The sequence below is a fragment of the Hypanus sabinus genome, chromosome 2 (genome assembly GCF_030144855.1).
Source record: "Hypanus sabinus isolate sHypSab1 chromosome 2, sHypSab1.hap1, whole genome shotgun sequence".
Taxonomy (NCBI): Eukaryota; Metazoa; Chordata; class Chondrichthyes; order Myliobatiformes; family Dasyatidae; genus Hypanus; species Hypanus sabinus.
The window spans coordinates 195,873,943-195,900,939 of record NC_082707.1 but is presented as its reverse complement, the minus strand read 5'-3'; the positions used below and the strand labels follow the sequence as shown (position 1 = coordinate 195,900,939).

The window sequence follows — 26,997 nt, the reverse complement described above, 5'->3', positions numbered from 1 at the left end:
TTTGTGTGTTGCTTTGGATTTCCAGCATCTGCAGATTTTCTCAAACTATTTATAGAGCACTTTTCACACAGACATGTAATTCAAAGTGCTTTACAATGAGATAAAGTACAAACATGAAAATAAAAGACAAAAAAATTAGTTAAAAGCAAAGTTAAATAAATAGGTTTTGTGCTGGTTTATAAAAGTGTCAGCTGAGTCAACACCCTTTAGTTTTACGTATTGAATTCCACAGTTTAGGAATGTAGTTCTAAAAAGCTGATCTGCCAATTACCTTTTGAGGGAGATTGTTTAAATTGAAGAGACCAATGGAAGAAGACTTGAGAGCTTGAGCGGGATTATCAAAACAGAAGTTACTCTGTGATGAGATATGGCTTTTCAGTAGAAGGTATGTGGGAAAGATCTGCAGCTCAGATCTTAAAAATCTTTTTGAAGGCTTCCTTAAAAACAACTGTTGCAAGAGAAATCCAATTTGGTCAGTTTAGAGAGTCATAGGAATGGACCCTTTGGCCCATCTGAACTGAAGAAAGCAGAAGTTTCTTTTAAAGCTGATGGTAATCTTGCGGTTATATGTGTATTGCTAGGGCACCGTGGTAGTGTAGCAGTTAGCACAACACTATTATAGCTCTGGCATTCTGGAGTTCAGAGTTCAATTCCAGTATTGTCTATAAGGAGTTTATACAATCTCCCTGCAATTGTGTGGATTTCCTCTGGGTGCTCCAGTTTCCTACCACTCTCCAAAGACAAGCAGGGCGCAGTTTTAAGGTGCTTGGAAGTAGGTACAGAAGAGATGTCAGGGGTAAGTATTTTACACAGAAGGGTGAGTGCGTGGAATGGGCTGCCGGCAATGGTGGTGGAGGCGGATACGATAGGGTCTTCTAAGAGGCTCCTGGTCAGGTTTATAGAACTCAGAAAATAGACAGCTATGGGTAATCCTAAAGTAACCCTAATGGGTAATTTCTAAAGTAAGTATGTGTTTGGCACAGCATTGTGGGCTGAAGGTTCTGTATTGTGTTGTAGGTTTTCTGTGTTTCTATGTACTGGTTGATAGGTTAATTGGTCATTGTAAATTGTTCTGTGTTTAGGCTAGTGCTAAATAGATGAGTTGCTGGGCAGAACAGCTCGTTGTGCCGAAAGGGCTTGTTCCACACTGTATCTGAAACTAAAATCAATAAATAATTTTCTTTAACAGGAATGGAAACAACCTTGTGATAGCTATGTAGAGTTGTGTTTGCCTGACCCAAGTGCCTTATTTTTATTGCATTTAAATTATCTGTAGGTGGTGATCGGTTGGGACAGCACTGGGGTGGCTTTGGAACAGTGGCAAGATACAAGCTCCAATCCAGAGAAAATTGTTGTCAACTGGCACAATCTGAGTCTCACCTGAAGCTGCCACACCGAGCTAAACTGTAACTTTACTGGTCAGACTGGACTGGAATATTACTGAATTGTGTTTTTTATAAGTAGATTCACAGGAAACATTAATATGATAATACTGTGTTCTTAATTTGTAAAACCTGACACTGTTCAAGCATGGAAAATATATATATATATATATATATATATAAAATGTTGAAGCATACAATAGAATGTGTTTGAAATTGCCCAGGGATTTGGGATAGTGATTTCCTAAGCCTCTGGACTGTCTTAACTGGCTAGTAATGTGTTCCACATGATAGTACATAAAGTCATTATATTTGCTGTAGGTTCTTTCGTTTCATGGTCATCAGGTAGTAAAACTTTTTTTCATGAATTATGCCAATTGATTAACAACAAATATAAATAATGTTCTGATTTAAATTCTGAGTATTTAAAAGGGGACTGTTCCAGTTTGTCTGTTAGTGTGTATTTATAAGTAGTGACTTTGAAAAGGCATCTTTTATGTGAGTTAATAGTCCTGAGTTTTCTCTTTTCAGTTCAACTTGGACATTTATTCTATGACCCCAGTATACTGGAGATGAAAAACTTGAAATTTATTAATGAAGGATTTTTTAAAATCTCCAAGTTGTGAATGAGGAAGATGCCTTGCATCAATAAAATGTCAGCTGTTTATTGAGATATTAGCACATTGACTCCAAATAGAAAATGAGGTATTGAGAACACCATACCCTCCAAAGTGCTATACTATTCTGTGTTCTAAATTGTTATAACCATAGTCTTGTAAGCAAAGTAGGAATTTATTTTAAACCTGATGGTGTATTTTTCTGAAGCTTCCCCCACCATTACATAAGCCCTTTAGTTTTTTTTATACCAGCTACTGAAAGTGATGTTTCTGAATTTGTTATTTATATTAACCTGTATGTTTTATGTTCAAGCTGTTCTACAGAATATATTATTGGATTTCCTTGGTTCTTGGATAAGATAATTTAACTTATACTTTTGCTTCCACAATAAGCATAGGAGATATTGATACACTACGATAGGGATGACTTAGTTATTGCTATGAGTTAGTTACTGCCTGTTACGCTGCTGATGTTTAGAGCAGCAGTGAAGGTCAACCATCTCTGTCTGTCCATACCATCGAACAGACTATAGAAGGACTCTTCATTACTATTTCTGTAACTTTTTTTTTACCATTCAAGGTTGTTCACCCTGAGCCAAGCTCCTGAACCTGAAGGACCAATAGACCACTCTTAGTCTGTCCTCTATCTACCCTTTGACCTGTTTGACGTGGGTGACCCTACCGAGAGCCAAAGCACTAGGCCCTGTCTCTAGCCAACATAGATCTCTGGGTCACTGAGGCACGCAAACCTCCAAATACTATGACAAGGTTGCAGTTCTGTTGGAGGTTGTTGCCGTGAGCTCAACTTAAATATGTGCTGCTTCATACGACTGCACATCCATTAAAACCATTTATTCACAAATGGAAATTTTAAACTAAATTTCTAAATTACTTCAAATTGATTAATTTTTCCTCTAATAATGACAGTATGTACCATTTACAAACTTTTCCTTTCATATCTTTGGTATATATCCTGAATTTACAAAGTTAACCTTTCACAATTAACAGACCTGCAATACATTCCACCCAGCTTTTTAACTTATGAAATTTCACTCACTGAAACATGTTGCAAGAATGTGTGAAAAGTGAAATGGCTGTAATTTGATTTGCAGTAAGTATTCCTCAAGTGTAATTAGCTTGAAAAACAACAGAATGTCTTTCCCATCTCAAAGCTGGAGGAACCTCAATATTACAGTTTGGTGTTTTAAATCTCTTTTTTTGTGATAGAAAGTAGCTGTAGTACTATGTAAATGTCTTAGACACATAGCTAGGGTGCCTAAGATGTTGCACAGTACTGTATATTATGTCTTTCCAGTTACCAAATACCACTTAATACTACTGAGCTAATACAAAGCTAAGTATTCTTATTTCTGTTTCCCAACCACCTTCCTATTTTTACCAATATACAGTATTGTGCAAAAGTCTTAAGGACCCTAGCTAAATATATGTATGCCCAAGACTTTTGCACAGTATTCTATGTTTACAATCATCCTTTTAAAACTGAATAATGAGAACTTAAGGCCCTTATGCCTTTTAAATGTTATCACAGCTGATCCTTTACCTCAGTGCTACAATCCTGCACTGATTCCATAGTCATTGATGTCTGATTAATATTAACAATGAATCTCTAGGCAATTTCTGCTTTGGCCCAACTCTTAGCCAGCTCACTTGGTCTTCATAGGTAATTTAATGTGAAAATCTACAAAGCTTATGTGACATGTGACAAGTTTACCTCATGTCTAAATAATTGGCCAAGATCAACATGGTGATATTTGTCTATTGGGTGTGTGACCATCATATTCTACAGCTTTGCAGAAGCAGAGGCTTTTCAGAAAATTCCTTAGAACAAACAACATGATCTTTGAGAGAATGGGCTGTACATCACTGTGTCAGCCATGTGGGGATGAAGAGTGTGTTGTATCCACTAAAAGTGTCTGCAGCATCGAAATAACCTAAGTATTTGCTTTCCAGGCAATGAAGTAAAGCCACTAATTAAAATAGAAAACATGACTGCATTGAAATACAAATTACTGTGCGGGGCACTCTGCTTAATCATTTAAGGATATTAATTTCATGTTGCATGTCTCTCACACTTCTCAGCCTCAAGCTGTTCTCTTTCGGACTTTGTGCATAATTCTCAGTAGCTTAAAGAAGGGGTTCCTAACCCAGAATCCATGGACCTCTTGCTTAATGATATTGGTCCATGGCATAAAAAGGGTTAGGAATCCCCACTGTATACTTTCCTCTGATCATTTTAAAATTATGCCCCACTGTATAATTCCCAGTAGCTTAAAGAAGGGTTTCCTAACCCAGAATCCATGGACCTCTTGCTTAATGATATTGGTCCATGGCATAAAAAGGGTTAGGAATTCCCACTGTATACTTTCCTCTGATCATTTTAAAATTATGCCCCACTGTATTAGCCATTTCTGCCCTGGGAAAAAGTCTCTGGCTATCCACTCGATCTAAGCCTCTTATCATCTTGTACACCTCTACCAAGTTATCTCACACGCTCCTTTGCTCACTCAAACTAGCTTACTCATAAGTCTTGCAATAATTTCCAGTGTAACATTCACCAACTCTCTCTGACCTTTGGCAGATCTTTTTCTAAAAGCTGTTTCAAATATCTTGATTGCACCTGTGTTAATGGAGATTAGAGCAATGCCTTACATTAATAGCAAAGTTTGAGTGAATGATCTTCCCTTCTTCCTCCAGCTTTTCAAATGGACAAAAAACAAAATCCTGAAAGGCTCTTTTCACTTATGTACAGTTTTTCAGATGATCCTCCTGTATTATTTTGTACTGAACTTCTCAGTGCCTATTCACCTCCTCTAGAATCTCATCCATATTCCTTCTATTTGGTGCAATGGTTGTGTAGCTTGGTGTTTGAAAATGCACCTCCTTTTGGCCTATTTAGTTGCAACACCATTAAAAGACCTATTCTCGCTACATTGATGCAGACAGTATATTGAACAGCTTGAAAACAGGCCCTTTGGCTCACTATATCCATGCCACTTTAAAATAATCCTATTTTCCTGCACACAGCCTATAACCCTCCATTCCCTACGTGTTGCCATGCCTGTCTAAATACTTTGTAAACATTGCTATGTATCTGCTCCTCTGGTAGCTTGTTCCAAACACATACCGCTCTGCATGAAACAAAATTTGCCTCATACATTCATTTAAACATTTCCCATCTCACCATAATTTTATTCCCTCTAGAATTTGACATTTTATCCTGGGGGAGAAAGACAGTCTACCCTACATACATCCTTCATAACTGTATACATTCTCTCAGCCTCTGATGCTCCAGAGAAAACAATTCCAATTTATCCAACCTCTTCTTGTAGTGAATACTTTAATCCAGGCAGCGTCCTGGCAAATCTCTTCTGCACCCTCTCCAATGCCTCCACATCCTTCCAGTAATATGGCAACTTGAACTGCACACAATACTCTGAATATGAACCTAACCAAAGCTATATACACCAGGAAAGTAACTTCCCAACTTCTATATTCAGTTCCCTGACCAATGAAAGGAGTATATGTTACATGCTTTCGTCACCACCCTATCTACTTTAGTTGTCACTTTTGGGAAGCCACAGATTGCACCTCAAGATCCCTCTGTATGCCATTGTACCCAAGTTTCTTGCCATCCTCAGAGTTATGGGTGAATTTCCAATTCTATCTTATGTTCTGTCACCCTCCCTCCAATCAAACAACCTGCATTAATTGCTCCATTGCCTAAGCAATACACACAAAGTGCTGGAGGAACACAGCAGGCCAGGCAGCGTTGTAGAAATAAAACAATGGTTGATGTTACGAGCTGAGACACTTCATCGGTATCCTTGATCCAGATAGGTGAACTATTTTATTAGGACATCTTCCATCTCTTTGTCTGGCCTGCTGAGTTTGTCCAGCATTTTGTGTGTGTTGCTTGGATATCCTTCTCCTGCTTGTGGCTGCATTGCCTAATACTTGATTAAGTAATGATTTGAAAGTGCCAGTTCACCTTGTTTGGCACCATTGTTTCTGTGGCCCCAGATATCCGTGGTTGGCATTATTTCATTTCCCTGCTTGTATCCATTTGCTGCCTAGCAACCATGTTGCTCTATCAAACCTTCTTGTCTGGTAAAGTCAACATTTTAATTGACAGCCTAATTTATTTTTTCACCCTGCCCGATTATATTTTTTTCCCTTTCACTACAGATATAAAGCAGAAGAGTCCCAACCCAGGGTCCACAGACTCCTCAGTTAATGGTAGGGGTCCATGGCATTAAAAAAGGTTGGGAACCCCTGAAAATAAAGGTACCTTGATATGGCATTAGAGGGACCACAGTTTAGCTTAGAGATACACAGGATTTATGATGGGGTGAGTTCTCACCCTGTTCAGAAGCTAGAATTGATATACTCTCTGCAAGGATGACAATTGGGAAACTCATGATCCAGAGCAACACATACAAAATACTGGGAGAACTCAGCAAGTCAGGCAGTACTTATGGAAATAAACAAACAGTCAACATTATGGGCAGAGACATTTCATCAGCATTCTTGATCCAGATTAAGTGAACTATTTTATCTATTTTAACTATTTTATTACATCCCTCTGTCAGTACCTTAATATTTTTTTTCCATGTTCAAGTTGCACAGTTTTGGCCACATTAATGATCACAAAGCAGCAAGAGCTTTGAGATGAGTGAAATACCCACCCCAATAACTACACCACACTCCCCACCACCACCATTCCAGTGATTGCAGTTTTAGTCCAATGTTCAGTCTCTTCGAACATTTAAAAACTTTTGACAAGTGATCTGAATTACAAATTATGTACCTAACCCCTCGCCTGGCAATCCATCTGCAGTGTACTGTTGTTTATACTGTTGTCTAATTCTAAAACTATTTAAATTTATCCCAAAATGAATCATAATAACAACTGCTTCCAGGTAATTTCATCACTCGGAAGATTAGACAGAACTGCAATCCTGTCATACTTGTGAATCTAATCCAATTTCCTCGTCAGATGTAAATCATGCCATTTCATTTTCAACTTCCTTAGTGGAACTTTTCAGAAAGCAATTACTGGCACATACCTTTCCCCTACCTTGGAGTGCCATGGTAGCATAGCAGTTAGTGTGATGCTATTGCAGCCAGGGATGTCAGAGTTCAATTCTGGCATCCTCTGTAAGAAAGATTAGACGTTCTTTCTGTGTGCATGTGGGTCTCTTCCAGCTTCTCCCACAGCCCACACACCTAAGAATTCACAGGTCACTGGAAATTGTCCTGTGATTAGGCTAGGATTAAATCAGCGGGATGTTGGGCAGCGTGACTCAGCTGGCTGGAAGGTCCTGTTCTGTGCTGTATCCCTAAATAAATAAATATACCCTCTAGAATCATGCAAATAATCACCATTCGCCCACCCCAGCAGGTGATCACCCAGTCTTCAGTCTTTCCGTCACTCACAGCAAACTTTTTGTTTCAGATTTTAGCCAGAGTGTTTAAGTGTATTTGTGGATTGTGGAAACATTTACTAGTGGAGTGATAGTACAATTGATAGTTGGTACTTAAAGGCTTTAAAGATTCAAGGCAACATGACAATGGATTTCAGTTAAATCTCATCTTTGTCATCATTGATTCAATCTGGTAAACTCCGAAGTTTACCTTGTAGCACCATAAGCTTCTAGGAAAAAGAATATCTCTTTATATGTTGATCTTATCTTGTGTAAGGTCAGTGTTTAATTAGTGAAAAATAAATATCTAATTGCATTTATTTGCACTCTGATTTTTTTGTGATGGAAATCTACAGGAAATTATGCAGTGCTTTAGTGAAAACAACCTCTGGAAGCTGATCACTTGATTACAGTCTCTAACATCCTCACTATGCTCCGGAAATGGACAATACAAAATCTGAGGGCTAGGTTTGGAGCAATTAGCAATGCACACAAAATGCCGGAGGAACTCAGCAGGATAGGCAACATCTATGGAAAAGAGCAAACAGTCAATGTTTTGGCCAAGACCCTTCATCAGGACTGCAGAAAAAAGATGAGAAATCAGAGTAAGAAGGTGGGGGAGGGGAGGAAGAAATACAAGGTAGTAGGTGATAGGTGAAACCAGGTGGGGAGCGTGAAGTAAAGAGCTAGGTATTGGTGAATGAGATAGAGGGATGGAAAAGAAGGAATCTGATAGAAGAGGACAGAAGTCCATGGAAGAAAAGGAAGGGGAGGAGCACCTGAGGGAGGTGATGGGCAGGTAAAGAGATAAGGAGAGAGGGAAATGCAAATAGGGAATGGTGAAGGAGGGTGGGGGCCCACCTGGGGTCTGACCAGGGTCCTATATTGCTGTAACATTACCTCTCGGCTCTTAACCTCAATCCCATGGTCAATGAAGGCCAATGCACCCTATGCCTTCTCAACCACAGAGTCAAACTGCATAGCAGCTTTGAGTGTCTATCTCTATCTCATTCACCAATACCTAGCTCTGACAGCCCTCCACACTATCCACAACATCCCCAATTCTATCAGGCTCGTAAGGCATGACCTGCCCTTGACAAAGCCATGCTGACTATTCCTAATTATATTCTACAGTACCTCTCCAAATGTTCATAAATCCTGCCTCTCAGGATCTTCTCCATCAACTTACCAACCACTGAGGTAAGTAAGACTCACTGGTCTATAATTTCCAGGGCTATCTCTACTCCCTTTCTTGAATAAAGGAACAACATCCGCAACCCTCCAATCCTCCGGAACCTCTCCTGTCCGCATTGATGATGCAAAGATAAATCACAAAGATGTATCCTGAAATCTTTCCATGCCTTATCTAATCATACCATTATTTTAATTTTGTCTCAAGTCAATGATGTGGCTTCCAGTTGACTTACTGCAGTACATGTTCAAGTTGTGCAACAAGTGCCAGGCCTAAATAAGGATGTTACCAATAGTGTGTTGGTTTGTTTTCACGGGGGGGGGGGGGGGGGTGGCCTTCAGCTTTGTACTGTAATCATCAGATAAGAAAGTTCATCTCTGAAGTCTTACTCAACCCGGATCCACTGGAGCTTTCTTACATCAGCTATGATTATTGTGTTTCACTCTGTTGCATCAATATCATTTTAGTTTAAGATTTGCTAATTTAGTTTATTAAATTTGTTCTCATGAAATGGAATGTACATTATATCAAAACTAACATCACATTGAAAAGAATGAGCAGGAAATTATTGCAATCGAACTTGCATCCACCAATTCCACAGGCAGCTCATTACACACTTACACCACCCTCTGAGTGAAGAAGTTCTCCCTCAGATTCCCTTAAATATTTCACCTTTCATCCTCAACCTATGACTTCTAGTTCTAATCTCATCCAAAATTTGGATATCATTATAAGATTATCCCTCATTTTCCTGCACTCCAGTGAATAAAATCCTAATCTAGTCAACCTTTCCCTATAGCTCAGGTTCTCAAGTCCTGGCAACATCCCTGTAAATATTCTCTGCACTTTTTCAAGCATCTTGATACCTTTCCTGTAAGAAGGTGACCAGAACTGCACACAATACCCCAAATTCGGACTCACTAACATTGTACACAACTTCAGCATAACATGCTGCACTCTAGTGCCCTGATTACTGAAGGCCAATGTGCCAAAAGCTCTCTTTATGACCCTGTATACCTGTGATACCACTGACAGAAAAAGAATTCAAACAAAACACAAAGAATCACTGAATTATACAACACTGAAACAGGTCCTTCAGCCCAATCCATCCATCTAAGGTGCTTACCTGAGTTTATTCTATTTGCCCACATTTGATCCATATCCCTCTAAACATAAAACTTTGAATAGTACAGCACAGGAACAGGCTATTCGGCCCTCAGTGTTGTACTGAACCAGCTGAAAAGCAAATCAAAAACACCCAAACACTAATTCCTCCTACCTATGCCATGTCCATATACCTCCATCTTCCTTAGAGAGTGGTTGGTGCGTGGAATGCACTGCCTGAGTCAGTGGTGGAGGCAGACGCACTAGTGAAGTTTAAGAGACTACTAGACAGGTATATGGAGGAACTTAAGGTGGGGGGTTATATGGGAGGCAGGGTTTGAGGGTCGGCACAACATTGTAGGCCGAAGGGCCTGTAATGTGCTGTACTATTCTATGTTCTATGTTCTTACATTCATGTACCTATCTTAACGTCTCTTAAAAGCCTCCAATGTATTTGCCTCTACCACATAAGAGACAGCATATTCCAGGTAACCATGACTCTCTGAGCAAAAAAACCTACCCCTCACATCCCCCTTGAACATACACCCTCACATCTTCAATTCCGGTATTAGACAACTCAACCCTGGGAATCAGATACTCTCCATTACACTCTATCTGTGCCTCTCATAATCTTGTAAACCTCTTTCAGATCTCCCCTCAGCCTCCAATGCTCCAGAGAAGACAACCCAAATTTATCTAGCCTCGTGTGATAGCACATGCCCTCTAAACCAGGCAGCATCTTGCTAAATTTCTTTGCACCCTCTCCAAAGCCTCAACATCCTTCCTATAGTGGGGCAATCAGAACTGTACACAATACTCCAGATGTGGCCTAACAAGAGTTTTATAAAATTGCAACATGATCTCCTGACTTTTGAACTCAATGCCTTGACTAATAAAAGCAAGAATTCCATAAGCCTCCTTACCTTATTGACCTGTGGAGCCACTTTCAAGGAGCTATGAACTTGGATTTGAAGACCTCTCTGCTCAGCGACACTGTTAAGGAGCTTGCCCAACTGAAGAGCAACACCTCACATTTATCTTGATTAAACTCCCATCTGCCACTCTCAGCCCATATCTGCAATTGATCTATATTGTGGTGTATTCTTTGTCAGTCTTCTACACTAACCACAACTCCACTCTATTGGATAGGTACATGGATAGTAGAGATATGGAGGGCTATGGTCCTGGTTCAGGTTGATGGGAGTAGACAGTTTAAATGGTTCCAACACAGACTAAATGGGCTGAAGGACTTGTTTCTGTGCTGTACTTATGGCTCCACCAATCTTGGCATCATCTGCAAACTCCCGAACCCACCCACGTATATTTTCATCCAGGTCATTTATATACATTACTAACAGCAGAGGTCCGAGCACAAACCTCCAGCGTGAATAAGTCCCTTCAACCATTACTGTATCCTCTGTCTTCTATGTGCAAGCCAGTTCTCAATCCAAACAGCCAAATCTCTGCGGATCCCAAGCATCTTAATCTACTGGATTAGCCTCCCATGAGGGATTTGGTCAAATGCCTTACTAAAATCCACGTGGACAATATCCACTACCCTACCCTCATCAACCTCTCTAGTCACCTTGTCAAAAAACTCTGTCATTGATAAGGAATGACCTGGTATGCTGCCTCTCCCTTTCCTACCACCTACCTGTTCAGATGTCTTTTAAGCATCCCAATTGTACCCACCACCCTATATATGGAAAAATCTACCCTCTCCCCACCCAATTGCTTTAGATCTTTCCCCCTTTTCACCTTAAAGCTATGTCCTCTGGTTTTAGATACCCTATATCCTTAGAAAAAGATTCTGGAAATCCCTCTAGTTGAGGCCCATCATAATTTTATAAACATCACCCCTCCAGCCTTCTTAGATCTAGGGAAAAGTCCAGGTGTTTTGGTGTTCCAGCCATTGTTTCCTGCACTGTTGGAGATCCCATCACACCAGGAGGTATCTCCTCTTTAGCTTCCTATCTGATATCAACAAAACCCTACACTTCCTACTTCTAACCATTACCCATGATTGTTTTGTTATACCCTTTCTTTCTACCTGCTCTTACACTACTGAATTTATTTCCTCAATGCTCTCTATCCTGTCCGCCATTGTCCAGTCTCTTCCTAATGATATTATTTTTATCTATTTTACTTTATTTACTTAGAGATACAGTGTGGAATAGACCTTTGTGGCCCCTCCTGCCGCACTGTCCAGCGAGCCTCGACAACCCTGATTTAACCTTAACCAAACTGCGAGACAATTTACAATAGCCAACTAACGTACCAGGTACATTTTTGGACTGTGGGAGGAAAGCGGAGGATCTGGAAAAAAACTACATATTCTGCAAAGAGGATGCACAGAGAATGCCAGGATTGAACTCTGAACTCTGATGCTCCAAACTGTAATAGCGCTGCATTAACTGCTATGCTACCATGGTGTCCAAGGTACATTCAGGATGCCTATCATGCCCTCCACTAGTCTGACAATTTCAGATAACAAGGCTCCCCGCCGCCTCATCTTCCTAATGGATATCCTGTCTTTACAGACCTCCAGCAACAACAATCTGCAGGAGGAAACCCTGGGGAGGAGGGTTTCAGTGGCATCTGTGGGGAGAACAGACTGTCAGCATATTTGGTCTGAGAATAGAGATGGATGCAGGTATAATGATCCTGGCTACAGACTGAAATATCAATCTTTCAAATTTAAATGCAATTTTTTAAATATTATGACCAATCTTTTTGAGTGACTCTTCTACAATACGATTATTAATTAACCCTTTCTCATTACGCAACAATAGATCCAGAGTAGTCTGTTATATTGTCACCTCATCAAGGCAATGCTTGGTTTTAATTTTATCAAGGCTCCTCGACTCTCAATATCATGACTTAATTATTTAGCTATTAAATATAGAAAATAAATCGCAAAATTGCATCCTTAATTTTGATTTATTATTTTCTTTATAATAGTTTATAATGAAAATTAAGTTACTTTGATAAACTTCCAACACGGAGTGATATTAAATGCATAGTGGTGATGCTGAAAAAGGAAGTAAACCATAACGATTGCTCCAAGAGTGATGGCAGTAACCATAGTGATTAAATAGTGCAATGGATATGCCATCGGTGGATCATCAACATAAATCTGAAAAGAAAAGTAAAACAAAATTAAATACTCTGCATTTTACATTAAATCCTTTTGAAAAATCATACGTTACACTTAAAAATAAATACAAACCATCTAAATAGATTAAGGAAATAATTGACAGAAAAGTATCTGCCTTTAAAAAGATCCTCCTTGTGGATCTGGGAATACAGACCCATAATTCTTTGGAAGAGGCTGCGGCACAGTTGATAGGATCGTAAAAAAGGCTTTTAGCACATTGGCCTTCATAAATCAATGTATTGAGTACAGGAGATGGGATGTTATGTTAAAGTTGTATAAGAATTTGGTGAGGTATGATTTGGAGTATTGATTTTTCAGGAAAATACAGGAAATATATAAATAAGGTTGAAAAAGGACATAGAAAATTTACAAGGCTGTTGCCAGGTCTAGAGTATAAGGTAAGGTTGAATAGATTAGGACTGTATTCCTTAAAACGTAGAAGACAGAGAGGGGATTTGATCGAGATATACAAAATTATGAGGGATATATATAGGGTAAATGCAAGCAGACTTTTACCACTGAGGTTGGGTGGCACTACAACCAGAGGTCATGGGTTAAGTGTGAAAGGTGAAAAGTTTAAGGGGAACAGGAGTGGACACTTCTTCATTCAGAGGGTCATGAGAGTGTGGAATGAGCTGCCAGCATAAGTGCCATACAAGCTTGATTTCAATGTTTAAGAGAAGTTTTGATAGGTACATGGATGGAATGGGTATGGAGGGCGAAAAGTACTCTTAAATAAGTTAATTACAATAGACAAAGACTTAATCAATTCTGAATTGGAAGCAATTGCGTTGGCAGGTAAGATCAGTTTAATCTGACATCATGGACCTTTCAAACAACATAGGCTGAAATGTCTGTTCCTATGCTGGATTGTTAGGTATTCTAAATATATGAGAAGATATGTAGATTAATATATTAAATACAGTTTTGAAGATAATTCATATCTTGGCTTAATTATTTATTTCAATCTTTATTGACATTCTGTAAAGTATTTCAATAGGCAATTAAAAATTGTGCCTCTTCCTTCCTGATTTGTTGCCTGGATGAACGCCTTAACGAATTGGTGCAGGATGTCAGGTACCTTGTTTAATTTATACCAAATAGGAATGATTAATATTTGTGGATAGCTTTCTTTGGGGCCAGCAAAGAATGCTGATGCTTTGCTATTAACTGTGAAATACAGACTATTATGAGTCCCTCATTGAACACAAATGTAAAATGGCACAGGTTAGAATTACTTCCATTTAGCTTGGATAAACGTGACATGAAACATATATATAAATGCACTATCACAAGAACTTCTGCTTAATGGGGGCTTTTTGATCTTAAAAAGTACTTATAATTTGAACAATCCATTACATATTAAATTAGATATAGTAACTTCAAGTGTCATTATATTTGTTTTATTATTTTGACATATTGTAAGAATAGAGTATACAATCCCATGACAGTACTGTCGAAATCACCAGATCTCATCATTTAAATACTTTCTGAAAAAGATCCATTCCCACACTATTTTTTTCATTAATTTAAATCTAATGTTGATTCACAGCAATGTACATTTTACAATATTTATTCTCTATTTGACACTTTTGTTATCATGCAAGGCCTTCAGCAAAATTAGATGAACATCAGTGAGCTCCATTTGACATTATGGTTAAAGTATTGTTTAATTTTTCAATAACCCTCAGCATCAAATCAGATCTAACATAATACATATCTTTTTGTGTCCATATTTTTTCTTGCAAGTAATTTTGTGAACTCAGAAAATTATTACAAAAAATCAAAAAAATATTTATTGTTAGTTAAAAAAGTAATTATAATTTTATTGATAAAATATAATCACCTATAATGATTCACCTGCCCTTTATACATTACTGCTTTTTTAAAATTTCTGTTAGAAGTGTATGGTCAAATTAATATGAACTGTTCAATCAAAACCTAAATAGGATTTACTGTGTCCAAGAAATACGGACACAATTTTTTAATGCATTCAGAAAACTTTACAATTATGTTTTATTGGAAGAAGTCAGGATTATAACAGGCTTTAGGATAGGGGTTTCTAATCATTTTTATGCCATGGACCCCAACCATTGACCAAGGGGTTTGTGGTCCCCAGGTTAGTAACCCCTACACCCTTGTTAAATGTTGTATAAAACTGAATAATTGCCAGAAGAGCAGAATTTCACAGGGCTGAAGAAAAATAACAGGTAAGAGCAGCTAATTACTCAGCTTTTCAAAGGGCCTGCTCAGACACAGTGAGCTGAATAATCAACTGAATGGGTAGCCAATCAGGACTGAACCAAGCAAAGGGGGCAGGGCAATATAAACATAAGCACACACAGAAAGAAACACCAACAATTTTGCACTTGACTGATGATGAAATATCTCCAAGCCTTGCTAAACTCGGCGAATTCCACATTAAACGCCTCAATCTGAGCTACTATTGTTCACTACCATCCTGGATGATCTTCTTTATTATAAAATTCTTATAATCCAAAGAGTGAAGGGAACAGCCAGTTTGATTTCCCAGGTGCTTCAGCAGGATTTCTTGCAAATCAAATATGAGATTGACCAAAAGTAAGTCAGAAAGTACAATATGATGGATTACCATCCAGTCACATTCGGTGAAACAAGTATTGTATGATTCTTGACAGAATGGGACTGAATTGAAGACAATTTATGACAATTTTCCACACACATCTGAGCAGGGCAAGAAGTATGCTGCTCCTCACTAATATTCCCCAATATATATGAAAATGAAAATCCCAAATGTTGGAAGACCAATTCCCAAGCCCAATCCATATAATTAGTTTGTCCCCAAAATGGATGACTGGAAGTATTGTTCCTAACGAGAATTCACAAGAACTTTAATGAAGGCCAGAGACACCATGTCTGGTACATTCGACAACCCATCACCATATTCTGTAATCAGTGGAGGAAAAACTGATACTTATAACATGTAAGAGAAAATCTGCAGGTGCTGGAAATTAAAGCAATACACACAAAATGCTGGAGGAACTCAGCAGGCCATCTATAGAAAAGAGTAAACAGTCATCTTTTCCAGCTGAGAACCTCAATAGGGACTGGGAAAAAGAGAAGTCAGAGTAGGAAGGTGGACAGAGGGGAGGAAGAAGTACAAGGTAGCAGGTGATAGGTAAAACCAGGAGAGGGGGAGAGGTGAAGTACAGAGCTAGGAATTCAATCAGTTAGTGAAAGAGATAAAGGGCTGGAGAACAGGGAATCTGATGCAAGAGGACTAAAGGCTATGGAAGAAAGGGAAAGGGGTGGAGCATCAGAGGTGTTGATCAGGGATAGGTTTCCTCTTGTCCTCATCGACGACCCCACCATCCTCCATGTCCAGCACATAATTCTCCTTAACATCTGCTATTTCCAACGGGATCCCACCAGCAAGCACATCTTTCCTTAACCCCACTCCCCCCAAAAACTTTCCTCAGGGATCACTCCAGACGTGACTCCCTTGTCCACTAGTTCCCCCTACTGTTCTCCCTCCTGGTAAGCTGAACAAGTGGCCCACCTACTCCCTCATTAACATTCCGGCCTCCAACCAGTCCTTCCAGGTGAGGTGACAATTCACCTGTGAGTCGTTTGATGTCATTCATTGCATTTGGTGCTCCTGGTGTGGCCTCCTGTATATCAGTGAGACCCAACATAGACTAGAAGACTGTTTTGCCAAGCATCCACACTCCATCTGCCAGAAAAAGCTAGATCTCCAGGAGGCCACACATTTCAATTCTGCTTTCCATTCCCATTCCGACATGTCATTTCAGGGCCTCTTCTACTGCCACGATAAGGCTATCCTCAAGGGTGGAGAAGCAACACCTTATATTCTGTCTGAGTTGCCTCATGATCATGGCATGAATATCAATTTCAAGAACCTGGTAAATGCATCTGCCCCCTCTCCTTCACCTTTCCACACTCCCATTTCTCTCTCTCTCTCTCTCTCCCTCTCCTTACTGCCCATCACCACCTTCTGGTGCCCCTTCCCTTCCTTTTTCAGGATGTATGTTGTATACATTTCTCTGACATTAAATGTCCCTTTGAAACCTTTTCTTCTATGGTCTTCTGTCCTCTACTATCAGATTCCCCTTTTCCAGCCCTTTATCTCTTTCACTAACTGACTTCCAAGCTCTTTACTTCATCCCTCCCTCTCTCCCGGTTTCACCCATCACCTACTACCTTGTACTTCTTCCTCCCCTGCCCTCACCTCACCTTCTTACTCTGACTTCGTCTCTTTTATTCCAGTCCTGATGAAGGGCCTCAGCCCGAAACATCGACTATTTACTCTTTTCCATAGATGCTGTATTGCCTGCTGAGTTCCTCTAGCATTTTGTCTGTGTTGCTTAATAACAATTATCTAATTTGTTTATGACTAACATGAGTGAAGCCATTAATCTTTAAATGAAACGGACGGTCATAAATGTGGTATAAGTGCTAGTCACTACAGAACATACAGTATTCTGCTAAAATTAACAAACAATTGCTGGAGGAATGCAACAAGTTGAGTAACACATGAGAGGGGGGAAGGAATGGTCAATGTTTTCATATCAAAATCCTGCATCAGGTTCCAGGATCCAGCATCTGCAGGACTCTTGTCTCTTCTGCATACTGATGTGCTTACTATGAATAATTCTACTATGATACTTCATTTTATTTTTATTTAGATATACAGCGTGGAACATGCCCTTACAGCCCAATGAGCTGTGCTGCCCAGCAACCCACTTATTTAACCCTAGCTTAATGACAGGACAATTTACAATTTACAATTACCAATTAACCTACTAACCAGTTAGTTTTTGAAATATGGGAGGAAACTGGAGCACCCAGAGGAAACACACATTTCCTGCGTGAGAAGGTACAAACTCCTTACAGACAGCACCGGAAATGAACTCCAAACTCTGATGCCTGAGCTATAATGGCAGCATACTGACCACTACACAATATGACCCAAACTGATTACTTTATTTAACTGTTCAAATGCAAGCATCAATCAAGATATTTAAATATTTTAGAATCTCAATGCTCTTAATATTCTTAATGTTCATTATCCTAAAAAATGATATCTGAAACATCTAAACAAAAAAGATATTACCTGAAATTCAGTAAACAAGTCACAGAGCGATACTCCAGGAATAACTGTTACTCTGAAATGGTACAATTCTGAACCCTAGTTTGCAGAAAAAAGTTTATTCCATCAAATTTTGCAATAAGAATGTCAGTAAGGCTATCAGCAACAGTGTTTATAACTGACACAAAAAATTCATCTTCTGCAGAAACTAGAGAAATTGGGAGAGTCACAGAAAAATATAACATAGAAACAGGCCCTTTGGCCCATCTAGTCCATTCCAAACCATTTAAACTACCAAGTCCCATCGACCTGCACCCGGACCATAGCCCTCCATACCTTTCCCGTCCATGTATCCATCCAAACATCACTTGAATGTTGACATTGAGCTCACATGCACCAGTTGAGTTGGCACCTCGTTCCACATTCTCACTGAATGAAGAAATTTCACCTTGTGTTTCTCTTAAACTTTTCACCTTTCACCCTTAACCCATGACCTCTGGTTGTAGTCCCATGCAACCTCAGTGGAAAAAACCTGCTTGCATTTACCCTATCTCATAATTTTGGACATCTTAATCAAATCTCCTTTCAATCTTATATGTTACAAGGAATAAAGTCCTAACCTTATAAGTCAGGTGTTCCAGACCGGTAACATCCATGTAAATTTTCTCTGTACTCTTTCAACCTTATTTACATCTTTTTTGTGGGTAGGTGATCAAAACTGCACACAGTACTCCAAATTAGGTCTCACCAATGTCTTATACAACTTCAACATAACATTCCATCTCCTATACTCAATACTTTGATTTATGAAGGCCAAAGTGACAAAAGCTTTCTTTACAACCCTGTGTACATGTGCCACCACTTTCAATGAATTACTGACCTGTATTTCTAAATCCATTTGTTCTACTGCACTCCTCAGTGCCCTACCATTCACTATGTAACACCTACCCTGGTTGGTCCTACGAGAGTACAACACCTCACACTTGTCTGCATTAAATTCCATCTGCCACTTTTCAGTCCACTTTCCCAGCTGGTCCAGATCCCACTGCAAGCTCTGACAGTCTTCCTCACAGTCCACTCCACCCCAAATCTTGGTATCATCTGCAAATTTAGTTAACCACAATACCATCCACATCATTGATATAGAGGACTTATTACTGTGGTTACAGGGAGGCTGGTCAAGAAAATTCACTCTCTCAGTATTCAGGATGAGGTAGTAAATTGGATTAGACATTGGCTTTGTGGGAGAAGCCAGAGAATGATAGTAAAGGGTTGCCCCTCTGACTGGAGGCCTGCGACTAGGGATGTGCCACAGGAATCAGTGATTGATTGTTTGGTGTTTGTCATCCCTTGATGTCCAAAGTTGCCTAGATTTGTCTTCCTTACCCTTCACTCTTACAGAGACACACCAGCCCCATACTCTCACTACTTCACCTATAGAAAATCCAAACCTTCAAAATGAAAATTTACCTATAAATATCTACTCCCAAGTCATGTCCAATGACATTGAAATCAGCAATATCCCCAATTCAGACTCAATTTCCAGACAATCCTTTTGCATAATTGCTTTGAAATGTAATGAATTATGATTATTATTCTCAAAATACTGGACATTTGCATGATCATGCAATTACATCATGTATGTACTGGCACAAAAAGTTCTCCTAGATGCACTTTAAAAATTATATCCTGCCTAATCCTTTCCACTAAGGCAAACTGATTAATATAGGGGAAGTTAAAATCCCTGCAACAATCCTATTCCTTACAACTATCCATGATATGCGTCCAGAGCAGCTGCTTTGTCTCCCACTGACTGTTGGGGGTCATCCATACTCTAACAAAGTGATCACTCCCAATTTATTTCTCTACCAACATGGGCTCATTCAAAGAGCCTTCCAAGATATCATGCCTTTTTACTGCAGTCTCCTTGATTGATCATGCAACCCACCCCACAACTACCATGCCTGAGTCTCATCTATTTACTAATGCAGAAAATTTGGTGCATCTTTGATTCATCCCACTTATAACTATATAATACTTTGGAAGCATTTGTATCACATTCTGGAAACTCTGTCGCTTGCCACACCAGCTAAGAGCCGGCACATGCTTTCAGGACATTTAATTATAGATAATAGTCACTGTTGATAAAAAAAATTGAACATTGAAAATCTAACTTAAATCCATTTTGATGAAGGTTTACAGTGAAAATGATTACTTACAAATAAGCTAATAAAAAGGCCATCTGGGTTGTAAATGGTTAAATTGTTTTTATAGTAATTCCTTAATTTGGAAAAGCTTGGGTTTTTTTTTGTACCTAGGCCAAAAAGAAAAGAAATCTCATCAATTCATTACCAAGATTTGCTTTAGGCAATTTAGGCATCTGAGTCAGTTAATAATCTAGCAAGATAAATGTTGCCTGCTCAATATTTATTGAACACTGTGTTCTTTCCTTAGCTGGAGCATTCTGGAAGTAACTTCTCTCTGAAAAAGTACTAAGTTGTGAAATTTGAGTCCTCTTGGCCCTCTAGTACAATTATGAGTGATTCGCTTGGAAACCTTCACTTTCCTGCAAACATCTTTAGATATTTTCCCATAAAAGAAGGCATAAGCTCATAATTCAAGCAAATATCTACTGGACTGATTACAAAAGGTTTTCTCTTTAGGTGGAATTTCCACAACATTTTTGTTTGTGTCAATTTCCCAAGCACAATGCAGAATTTTTAAAAACAGCAATAAAGGGATATTTGCCAGAATTCCACATTACTTTTTGCATTTCTAGTCATTGTTCTGAGAGGAAATATAACCTCTAGTGCATTGCAACCGGTTTACTATAACATTGTTCCAAAATCTATTTGGTCATTGATCACTATTGCAAATTTGAGTTATGCTGAATCAGCTGATGGTGTAGCAAATATTGCCTTGCATAGGATCTTGTTGAAATCCTTGTGCAATATTCATTCAGCTGAAAAATGATCTGAAGTTTGGGGTATAGGACACTCCATCAGACCTGAAATGTTAACTCTGTTTCTCCTTACGCACATCTACTTGACCTGCTGAGTATCCAGCATTTTTGATTTTTATTTCAAATTTCTGGCATCTGCATTTAAAAAATATCCTGTTTTTAAAGAATGAATTTTTACTGCTATGCATATAGTTCACTTACTAGTTGCTTTCCAGTTGGTCCGGTTGTTCAGTTCAGTGATCGTAATAAAAAAAGGAGAATATAAAATCTGATCTTGTTCATTTTTACTCCTCAACCAAAGGGAGATGTTTAAATCATAGGCTGGATATAAAACTCGATATACCTTCAGAAATAGAGATAGTGACATAGTTGAACAGCAATTACAATATTTTACTAAAAGTGCTATGTTGACAAACAGAATGAGTGCAATTAGACTGGAACAATTATTATTGATTACACAGATTATACTAATAGACAGGAGTTACAACGTGGAAGAGTGGACCAGAGGTTACAGCCTCTGAATAGAGGGGTGTCCATTTAGAGCAGAGATGAGGAGAAATTTCTTTAGCCAGAGAGTGGCGAATCTGTGGAATTCATTGCCACAGATGGCTATGGAGGCAAAGTCATTGGGTATATTTAAAGCAGAGGTTCATTGGTTCTTGATTAATCATGGTGTCAAAGGTTATGGGGGCTTCAGGTTTAAGATGGTGCTGGTGAAGCCCAATAACCAATTACGGGTGACAAACAAAACAAAGAATACAAGTATATTCTTCATTAATGACACATTTTCTTGTAAAATTTACGGTAAACGATCACTGTAAACAATGGGGAGGTAAGCGAGGTGAGGCTGAATCGAGAGTCGAAGCGCGTGTGTGCAAGGTGAAGTCAAGGCAAAGTCAGGCCAACCAAGAGGGAAGCAAAATTGGAGCAGTGGAGAGGCAAATTTGAGACCCTTCCACCTAAACCAAGACTGAGGTTTGATCGATCTAAGTGCCAGGTCAATTTGAAAAGGTTGGGTAAGGGTCGAAACATGGTGGTGGGGTCCAGGCCCAGAGCACAGCAATGTGACAGGGCCCAGGTCCTAATGCGAGGAACAACTCAATATTTGGACAATTTAAATGCCAGGCCAGGTGAATTGAAAAGGTAGGGTGTCAGGACAAGAGGCGCATGTCAGGCCAGTTCTGCTCACTGCTCTGTGATGTTAATTGGATCTGCAATGAACTGAGGTTGTGGTTGTAGCCTTCTCTGGATGCTCCAGGCTTCGTGTCTATGGACTCACTTTAGTACTGAATACTATTTGCTTATTTTTATTGTTTGCACAATTTGGGTTTTTTTCTCTGCACATTGGGTATTTGACAGTATTCCTTTATTTGGGTTTATTTGTTTTGTGGCTGCCTGTAAGAAAACAAATCTCAAGGTTGTACAACAGATCCATACTTTAATAATAAATGCACATTGAAATTTGAACATGAAGACAGGAGAATGGGGTTGAGTTGGATAATAAATCAACCATGATGGAATGGCAGAGCGGACTTGATGGGCTGAGTGGCCTAATTCATCTCCTATGTCTTATGGCCTTCTGGTCTACAGATTTTATTGCTTTTCAAAATAAAGGATTACTAAGATTAAAGTAGGCTGTTCATAGATAAATATGTAACTTTTTTGGCAGCTCAGGTGTAGTAAGTGTCGGTGTCAGAGTTCTACCAAAGGTCGGGAGAAAGTAGGAGCAGCTCTGGGTAAGGCTGGGCTTTTTCAGCTGTACAGATGTGGTAAGTGTCAGTGTCAGAGGCCTACCAAAGCTTGGAGTGATAATTTAAAAGGAGCTGATTCAGATAAATCTGGTCTTTTTCCGGTGGCTCAGGTGCAGTAAGTTTCTGTGTCAGAGCCCTACTGAAAGTCAGGAGAGAGAGAGAGAGAGAGAGAGTTAAAAAAAGAGTGGTTCAGTTAAGGCAGGTCTTTTTTCCTGTGCAAGTACAAAAAGAGTCAGCATCAGAGGTCTAAACTCAGCAGCAAGTAAAAGGAAGGTACGATCAAGTGGAGCGGCCATTGCTGGAATCTGCCAGTGATAGAATGAGAAGGTTTGGTTTAACAAGCTTTGGCGAGGATAGGCAGAGGTACAGATAAGAAGAGGTCTACTTTTTTAAATACAGATTAGTCAGGATGGAATGTTCCTCCTGTCAGATGTGGGAATTCAGGATACCTGAAGGTTTCTCTGATGACTACATCTGCAGGAAGTGCACCTAGCTTCAGCTCTCATGACTGACTGGGTTAAGGAGTTGGAGCTGAAGTTGGATGTACGCAGGGTTATCTGGGAGACTGATTATAGATGAGACTTTTTAAGAGGTGGTCATACCTAGGCTTCAGACAGTAAAGGGGTGACCACCAAGTGAGGTAAGGGGATTAAGCAATCAGAGCAGGGTTCTGCAGTGGCCATTCCCCTCAGCAACAAGTGTACTTCTTTGGATACTGCTGGGGGTGGTGGGGTGGGGGTGGAATGACCCATCAGGACATAGCAGCAGAAGCCAGGCTACTGGCACTATGGCTGGCTCTCAGCCTCAACAGGGAATGTAAAGTCAGGCAGTTCTATAGTTATAGGAGACTCGATAGTTAGGGGGACAGACAGGAGATTCTGTGGCTGCAAAAGAGACACTAGGCTGGTGTATTGCCTCCCAGGTCCAGGATGCATCACAGCAGCTGCAAGATCTTCTCTGGGGATGGTGAGTAAACAGCCACCCCCAATCTTGGTGTCATCCACAAATATGCTGATCCAGTTATCATCCAGATCATTGATACGGATGACAAACAACAACAGACCCAGCTCTGATCCCTGCGGCACTCCACTAGTCACAGGTCTCCAGTCAGAGAGGCAACCATCTACTACCATTCTCTGGCTTCTCCCAGAAGCCAGTATCTAATCCAATTTGCTAGCTCTTCTTGAATACCAAGCAACAGAACCTCCTTGACTAACCTCCCATGCAGGACCTTGTCAAATGCCTTGCTAATGTCCATGTAGACAACATCCAGTGCCTTATTTTCATCAACTTTCCTGGTAATGTCCTTGAAATAAGATTGGTTAGGCATGACCTATCGCGCATGAAGCTATGCTGACTATCCTTAATCAGGCCACGTCTATTCAAACACTCATACATCCTGCCCCTTAAAATATCTTCCAGTAATGTTCCCACTCATCAACCTATTATTTCCTGGTTTATTTTTACAGCCTTTTTCAAACTGTGGAACAATATTGACTATCTTCCAAACCTCCAGCACCTTATCTAAAATCAACATGTAGACAGTCCAATGAGAGGAAAGGCTGTATTGGAACTGGTGTTGGGTAATGAGCCTGGTCAGCTGACTTGACCTTTCAGTGGGTGAACAGTTAGGGGACAGTGACCACAACTCCTTAACTTTTAGGATAGCTATAGATAAGGATAGGTATGGTCCATGCAGGACAGTTTCAAATTAGAGTAGGGCAAATTACGAGCTAATTGGGAATGCTTTTTTATGGCAAGTCCTCATTAGATTTGTGGAGGATGTTTAAAAATCAATTGCACAGAGTCCAGGAAAGGCGTGTTCCTGTTAGAAGGAAAGATATGGTTGGAAAGATAAGTGACCCCTGGATGTCATAAGACATGATGAATTTAGTCCAGAAGGAAAAGGAAAATTTGTAATGCTTTAAAAGTTAGGATCAAACTGAGCATATGAGGAATTTAAAGAAGCTAGAAAAGAATTAAAGAAAGGAACTAGCAAAGTCAGGAGGGGCCATGAAAAGTCCATGGCAAGTAGGATTAAGGTGAATCCCAAGGCATTCTATACATACATCAAGAATAAAGAGGATACACAGGGAGAGGGTAGCACTACTCAAGGATAAAGAGGGGAACATCTGCTTGGATGCAGAGAATGTGAGTGAGGTACTTGGTAAATGCTCTGAATTTACCAAGGAAAAGGACATGGAGGAACAGGAAGTGTTAGGTTTCCCAATGAATAGTAAGACAGTAAGTCCTCAGTGCTTAATGTGATTTACCCCATGTTATTGAAGGAAGTAAGAAACGAGATTGTTAGGGCCTTGACCAGTACCTTCATGTCCTCTCTAGGTATAGGCGAGGTCCTGGACGACTGCAAAGTGGCAAATGATGTACCTCTATTTAAGGAAGGAACAAAGGAAAATCCTGGGAACTATAGACTGGCGAGTATCCCATCAGTTGTAGGGAAATTGTTGGAAAAAATTCCTAGGTATGTAATAAATGAGCATTTGGAAACCCCTGTCCTAATTAAGGAGAGAGCCAGCATGGCTTTGTGTAGGGTGTAGTAAACTATGTATACTTGTCTGGACACGCCCCTCTGCTGACTGCTCCTGTGGCTCCTCCCACAGACCCCTGTATAAAGGCGATTGGGGCACTGCTCCTCTCTCAGTCTTTGACATGGTTGTGCTCCCTTTTCGCTGTTAATAAAAGCCTATCATTCACTTCCAGTCTCCTAGAGTTATTGATGGTGCATCATGGGGCAGATCGTGTCTTACAAAGTTGATCGATTTTTTGACAAGGCGACAAGAGGGATTGACAAGGGTATGGCAGTGGATATTGTCTACATGGATTTTAGTAAGATGTTTGACGTAGTCCCTCATGGGAGGCTAAATCAGAAGATTAGAATGTTGTAATATGATAGGCATAGTCAGCATATCTTTGTCAATGATAGATTGTGCCTTATGAGCCTGATTGAATTTTTTGAGGATGTGACTAAACACGTTGATGAACAAAGAGCAGTAGGTGTAGTGTAATGGATTTCAGCAAGGCATTTGATAAGGTAACCCATGCAAGGCTTATTGAGAGAGTAAGGAGGCATGGGATCCAAGGGGACCTTGCTTTGTCAATCCAAAATTGGCTTGCCCATGGAAGGCAAAGAGTGGTTGTAGATGGGTCATATTCTGTATGGATGTCGGTGACCAATGGTGTGCCTCAGGGATCTGTTCTGGGACCCCTACGCTTTGTGATTTTTATAAATGACCTAGATGAGAAATCGGAGGGATGGGTTAGTAAATTTGCTGATGACACAAAGGTTGGGCATGTTGTGGATAGTGTGTAGGGCTGTCAGAGGTTACAGCGGGACATTGATAGGATGCCAGACTTAGCTGAGAAGTGGCAGATGGAGTTCAACCCAGACCCAGCAGATATAGTATTAATGGTAAGGCTCTTGGTAGTGTGGAGGATTAGAGGGATCTTGGGGTCAGAGTCCATAAGACACTCAGAGCTGATGCGGAGGTTGACTCCACTTAAGAAGGCATATGGTGTATTGGGCTTCATCAACCATGGGATTGAGTCTAAGAGCCAAGAGATAACGTTACAGCGATATAGGACCCTGGTCAGACCCCACTTGGAGTACTATGCTCACTTCTGGTCACCTCACTACAAGAAGGATGTGGAAACTATAGAAAGGATACAGAGGGGATTTACAAGGATACTGCCTGGATTGGGGAGCATGCCTTATGAAAATAAGTTGAGTAACTCGGCCTTTTCTTCTTGGAGTGACGGAGGATGAGAGGTGACCTGTTAGAGGTCATAAGGCGATGAGAGGCATTGATCGTCTGGATAGTCAGAGGCTTTTTCCCATGGCTGAAATGGCTAACACAAGAGGGCACAGTTTTAAAGTGCTTGGAAGTAGATACAGAGGAGATTTCAGGGGTAAGTTTTTTACGTAAAGAGTGGTGAGTGCGTGGAATAGGCTACCAGCGACAGTGGCGGAGGTGGATACAATAGGGTCTTTTAAGAGACTCCTGGATAGGTACATGGAGCCTAGAAAAATAGAGGGCTATAGGTAACACTAGGTAATTTCTAAAGTAAATACATGTTCAGCACAGCATTGTGGGCCGAAAGGTAAGTTTTCTATGTTTCTATATCCATGGCGAATTGGCTATTTGTATTCAGAACTGGCTTGCAAATAGAAGATAGACGGTGGTGGTCGAAGGGAGTTAGAGGTCTGTAAAGTGGTGTTCTGCAGTGATATGTGCTGGGACCTCTGCTGTTTGTGATATATGTAAATGACCTGGATGAACA

At 39.9% G+C, this 26,997-nt stretch overlaps 2 protein-coding genes across 6 annotated transcripts in view; one reads left to right on the top strand and one right to left on the bottom strand.

The window, feature by feature from the left end:
- The window catches only part of LOC132389679 (tandem C2 domains nuclear protein), a 104,651-nt gene extending 102,306 nt beyond the window's left edge, over positions 1–2,345 (top strand). For all 5 annotated transcript variants that reach the window (XM_059962260.1, XM_059962233.1, XM_059962257.1 and 2 more), the window contains one exon: positions 1,277–2,345. In XM_059962260.1, the coding sequence (XP_059818243.1) occupies positions 1,277–1,384 (108 nt within the window). In that variant the 3' untranslated portion in view covers positions 1,385–2,345. The remainder of the gene's footprint in view (positions 1–1,276) is intronic.
- A 3,007-nt stretch (positions 2,346–5,352) lies between these two features.
- Positions 5,353–26,997, bottom strand: part of LOC132389714 (cation channel sperm-associated auxiliary subunit beta-like) — a 39,811-nt gene continuing 18,166 nt past the window's right edge. The window contains exons 3-6 of the mRNA XM_059962281.1: positions 21,149–21,290; positions 20,205–20,299; positions 18,010–18,084; positions 5,353–12,875 (exon numbers count right to left, since the gene is read on the bottom strand). Of these exons, the coding sequence (XP_059818264.1) occupies positions 12,714–12,875; positions 18,010–18,084; positions 20,205–20,299; positions 21,149–21,290 (474 nt within the window). The 3' untranslated portion in view covers positions 5,353–12,713. The remainder of the gene's footprint in view (positions 12,876–18,009; positions 18,085–20,204; positions 20,300–21,148; positions 21,291–26,997) is intronic.